This window comes from Salvelinus sp. IW2-2015, unplaced genomic scaffold (assembly GCF_002910315.2).
Source record: "Salvelinus sp. IW2-2015 unplaced genomic scaffold, ASM291031v2 Un_scaffold1511, whole genome shotgun sequence".
Taxonomy (NCBI): Eukaryota; Metazoa; Chordata; class Actinopteri; order Salmoniformes; family Salmonidae; genus Salvelinus; species Salvelinus sp. IW2-2015.
Genome location: NW_019942955.1, coordinates 206485 through 212163, shown reverse-complemented (window position 1 = coordinate 212163; position 5679 = coordinate 206485). Strand labels below are relative to the sequence as shown.

Below are 5679 nucleotides of genomic sequence, written 5' to 3'. Positions count from 1 at the left end.
CCTAGTTATCATTACTCAGTACTGGTACCCTGTGTATATAACCTAGTTATCATTACTCAGTACTGGTACCCTGTGTATATAACCGACATATGAAACCTAACAGAGGAGTCGGTACAGTTGAACATATCCACTTGTTTATTATCTAGTACTGTACCCCCCTTTGCCTCCAGAACAGCCCAAATTATTCGGGGTATGGAAACTATGCTTAATTGTTATCAAGGGACCTACCATGTGCCAGGAAAACATTRGGGAAGACCCTATACACTTGTGTGTGACAAGCCCAGGAGGCTGTCCGTTTCTGAGATACTGGAACCAGCACGACTGGCACCGAAGATCATTCCTGGTTTTGCCCATTCTAACGTTCAATCGGACAGTAACTGAATGCCTTGAAGCATGTCTGTATATATATATATATATATACATACATACATATATATAAAAACAATTATTTAACCTTTATGTAACTAGGCAAGTCAGTTAAGAACAAATTCTTCTTTTACAAATGATGGCCATTCGCAAACAGAAATCAACTCATATAGAACCTTAAGTTATGTTAACTTGTATTTAAAAAAAAAAGTAAAATCCCAAGTGAAGTTTCCATTTGAGAGTAAACACCCAACCTTGTCTTGTTCCACCAATTCGTTCTCCTTCCTCAACGTCCCGATGACAGTGTTGAGTTCTAGAATGTCGGCGTGTTCCACCTCCATCTTTGTTTCACTCTGTTCCAAACAATCAACACAATCATTTAAAAAGCAGGAACGATCACAGAATAAACAACATATTTCAACACCATTGTAAATACATTACGTGATCAGGATAGATACCTGAAGACTCTTCAGCCTAGAGATCTCCTTCTCCGCACCTTGAAAAGATGACCCAAAAAAAAGGTTGGAGTTAACCTGAGCTTTTGACAAATAACTAAAAACACTCAAGGGATAGAATCAATTCCATTTCAATTCAATCAGTAACCTCAACGGAAAATGTGAATTTCAGTTAAATCTCACTATACTTTGTGTATATTTATATTGTATTATACATTTGTAAAAGAGACCTAGTTCTTACCTGTTAAAATGTTCAATAAAAAAAAAAAAATCGAATAAATACTGAGGTTGTACCTGCGAGAGCATTCCTCAGCCCCTGTATCTCCTGGTCTAGCTGAGCCTTATTCCGGGCTTTCCCTTCCTGCTCCTGGACACGTGACTGGAGCTCTGTGACGGACGTCTGCAACCGAGTGTAGTTCTGCAGCAGCTCGGCGTTCTCTGCCTGCGCCTCCTCTTTCTCCTGCTGCAGCGTGGCCTGTCTCCTCCCTGCCTCCTCCAGATTAGCTGTCAGCTCCTTCAGCCGCTCCTCCTGCTCCTCCTTCAGCCGCTCCTCCGCTGCCTCCTGTAGGGACTGGATGGTGTTCTGGAGGTCTGAGAGCACGGAGGACTCGTGAAGGCCGCTGGCTGTGGCTGGACTAGTACCTGGAAGGGTTTGGATACAGAGGGTAACATGTAAGGGAAATGTGTGAGAGTCTTAGGTCAGGGTGGAGAAATCAGTCACAGGTACAGTGCATTCGGAGAGTATTGAGACACTTCCTTTGTCCACATTCTGTTACGTTACAGCCTTATTCTAAAATGGATAACATTTTTAAAAATCCCTCATCAATCTACACACAATACCCCCAAAATGACAAAGTAAAAACAGGATTTTAGACATATTTACATAAAAGTATTCAGATCATTTTCTATGAGATTCGAAATTGAGCTCAGGTGCATCCTGTTTCCATTGATCATCCTTGAGATGTTTCTACAACTTGATTGGAGTCCAGCTGTGGTAAATTCAATTGATTGGACATGATTTGGAAAGGCACACCTGTCTATATAAAGGTCCCACAGTTGACAGTACATGTCAGAGAAAAAACCAAGCCATGAGGTTTAATTGTAATTGTAAAAGGAATTGTCCGTAGAGCTCAGAGACAGGATTGTGTCAAGGCACATATCTGGGGAAGGGTACCAAAACATTTCTGCAGCATAGAAGGCCACCAAGAACACAGTAGCCGCCATCATTCTTAAATGGAAGAAGTTTGGAACCACCAACTCTTCCTAGAGCTGGCTTCCCAGCCAAACTGAGAAATCGGGGGAGAGGTGCCTTGGTCAGGGTGGTGGAGTGGCCAGACGGAAGCCACTTCTCAGTAAAAGCCACATGACTGCCTGCTTGGAGTTTGCCAAAAGGCACCTAAAGGACTCAGACCATGAGAAACAAGATTCTCTGGCCTGATGACACAAAAATGGAACTCTTTGTCCTGAATGCCAAGCGTCACGTCTGATGGTGGCAGGATCATGCTGCGGGGATGTTTTTCAGCGGCAGGGACTGGGACACTAGACAGGATCGAGGGAAAGATTAACAGAGCAAAGTACAACGATATCCTTAAAGAAAACCTGCTCCAGAGCCCTCAGAACCTCAGACTGGGGTGAAGGTTCACCCTCCAACAGGACAACGACCCTAAGCACCAGCCWAGAAAACTCAGGAGTGGCTTCAGAACAAGTCTGAATGTCCTTGAGTGACCCAGCCAGAGCCCAGACTTGAACCTGATCTAACATCTCTGGAGAGACCTGAAAACAGCTGTGCAACAACGTTCCTCATCCAACCTGACAGAGCTTGAGAGGATCTGCAGAGAAGAATGGGAGAAATTCCCCAAATACAGGTGTGCCAAGCTTGTAGCGTCATATCCAAGAAGACTTGAGGCTGTAATCGCTGCCAAAGGTGCTTCAACAAAGTACTGAGTAAAGGGTCAGAATAATGATGTAAATGTGATATCATTTTTTATTTTTTTTATATATAAATGTGAAAATGTCTAAAATCCAGTTTTTGCGTTGTCCTTATGGGTTATTGTGACGTCATTATGGGTTATTGTGATGTCATTATGGGTTATTGTGATGTCATTATGGGTTATTGTGACGTCATTATGGGTTATTGTGACGTCCTCATGGGTTATTGTGATGTCATTATGGGTTATTGTGATGTCATTATGGGTTATTGTGATGTCATTATGGGTTATTGTGACGTCCTTATGGGTTATTGTGACGTCCTTATGGGTTATTGTTTGTAGATTGATGAGGGAAAAAACTATTTTATCCATTTTAGAATAAGGCTGTAAAGTAACAAAATGTAGAAAAAGTCAAGGGGTCTGAATACTTTTTTGAATGCACTGTATATCATATCACCTATTGAAACCTGGGCTTCCTACTTTACTCATAACATTACTATCTTTTACGTCTATTGTATCTGTTGTAACCTCAAACTTTGTGGAGATGAATGGCCTAATAACTAAGCTGCTCTGGATAAGAGCATCTGCTAAATGACTAAAACGTAAATGTTTGTGAGTTGCTGGCTCGCTAAGGAGAGACCGTGAATTCTAACATATCTATTAGTTGAATCTATTAATTTGTGATAGTTTGTAGAGTGACTATTTTCCCTCAGCGTGCATTATGTTTTACCATTCTGAACGGCTGAAGAATCCATATGTTCTTCTGAAATATTAAAAGATTTTTAACTGCATTCATTAATACTGGCTACGGGACGCTGGCTACGGGGCGCTGGCTACGGGGCGCTGGCTACGGGGCGCTGGCTACGGCACGCTGGCTACGGCACGCTGGCTACGGTACGCTGGCTACGGCACGCTGGCTACGGGACGCTGGCTACGGTACGCTGGCTACGGTACGCTGGCTACGGTACGCTGGCTACGGTACGCTGGCTACGGTACGCTGGCTACGGCTACGGCGCTGGCTACGGCGAAGCTGGCTAGGGTACCTGGTACGGGACGTGGGTCGGGCCGCGGCTCGGGGGCTGGCTACGGGGGCCCTGCTTACGGCTACGGCAGACTGGCTACGGGGGCGCTGGCTACGGGACGCTGCGCTCGGGGCGCTGGCTACGGCTACGGCACGGGTACGGCGGCACGCTGGCTACGGACGCTGGCTACGGCACGCTGGCTACGGGGCTGGCTGGTACGGCTACGGGCTACGCTGGCTACGGTACGCCCTGGCTACGGTGGCTGGCTACGGGGCGCTGGCTACGGCTGAAGGCACTGGCTACGGACGGCGCTGGCTCGGCGGCGCTGGCTACGGGGCGACTTGGCTACGGCAGCTGGCTACGGGGCCGCTGGCTACGGGGCGCTGGCTACGGGCGCTGGCTACGGCTGACGGCGCTGGGCTACGGCGCTGGCTACGGCGCTGGTCTGTACGGGCGCTGGCTACGGGGCGCTGGCTACGGCGCTGGCTACCGGGCGCGCTGGCTACGGCGCTGGCTACGGCTACGGCACTGGCTAGGCGCGCTGGCTTACGGCGCTGCTACGGGGCGCTGGCTACGGCGTGCGCTACGGGCCGTGTTACGCGGTGGCTACGGCATGGCTACGGCACTTTGGCGACCTAGTAAAGTATTTCTTCTCAATTCCGTTTGGCGCTGCGATGTTGTCAATCCAGTGTAGTTCATACTCGCACTACCACTACTACTCGCACAGCAGAATTTGATTTTACCTCAATTAGCTACGAAATCCCTAGTTTGAAAGCAACTTTTCTGGAACCTGTGCAGCACCATTTTRCCTACATTTACCCCCCCKATGTGYGCCAGCAGTCTAGCAATTCAAGATTCAGCCAATGAGTACCAGCCCCTCGTAATTTGAGCCACAGCTAGAAAGATGCACACACGGCAGAGAGAGAGAGAGAGCGAGAGAGAGAGAGAAACGAAGTGGTGCACATATATGGACAAATATGACGTTGGAACGCAATTTTCGGGGACCACTTTTTGCTCGTGGGTGCTACTTTCAGAACAACTGGCTTAAAAAGTATACAAAAGTACATCTTTTAACACAAAAATAACGGACATTTCGAGCAATTATTATGGTGACGATCTGACAAATTTACAATCGCGGTCGAGTATTAGACAGGCATTGTTGTGGTCTTAACTCGGACTGGCTTGAGGTGGTCTTGAACACAACACTGCCATGCGGCCAATTGGTTAATAGCCCAATAAGAAGTTCCAAACCTCCCTGCCAATAACAACTCGTTTTCAGTTTTCCTCTCCCCACTGCTTTAAGCTACTTCATTGTTACCCGGAAATTACTTGATACTGATATAAAAACAGCTGCGTTGGGCCTTAAACTAACAGAAATACACTTTGCATGTTTTTGAAATGCAAACACAGAGTAAGCTAAAGCCCATGCTTCCTCCTCCCGCCAGGATGACGTCGCCTTCTTCTGTCTCTGAGCGTCCTGCAGCTGCTGCTAACTCATGCGGTGTTATTCTACCTACGACCCATCTCCTCACGCAGCTCCTGTTCCCAGTAGAATAGAATCTATATAGAATGTTTCAAGTAGAATAGAATCATATAGAATGTTTCCAGCTAGAATAGAATACATAGAATGTTCCAAGTAGATAGAATCATCATAGAATGTTCCAGTAGAATAGTAATCACATAGAATGTTCCAGTAAGAATAGAATACAATAGAATGGTTTTCCAGGTAGAATATAATCATATAGAATGTTCCAGTAGAATAGATCAGTAGAATAGAATCAAAGAGGAAAGAGAGACCAAGCAGGCCGTTTTTCAACAATCATTGTAAATTGATTCATTCAACCCTGTCCTGGCGCGATACCCTCCTGTAGGTTTTATCTTCTCCAGGAACAAGGTTGGAGTTAAAAC

General features: G+C 46.1%; 1 protein-coding gene across 1 annotated transcript in view; it reads right to left on the bottom strand.

Moving 5' to 3' along the window:
• The window catches only part of LOC112071084 (thyroid receptor-interacting protein 11), a gene marked incomplete at its 3' end in the record, with an annotated part of 20411 nt that overhangs the window by 8560 nt on the left and 6172 nt on the right, over positions 1–5679 (bottom strand). Inside the window, 5 exon segments of the mRNA XM_070439241.1 lie at positions 621–719; positions 825–862; positions 1116–1463; positions 5152–5286; positions 5289–5310. Coding sequence (XP_070295342.1) covers positions 621–719; positions 825–862; positions 1116–1463; positions 5152–5286; positions 5289–5310 — 642 coding nt within the window.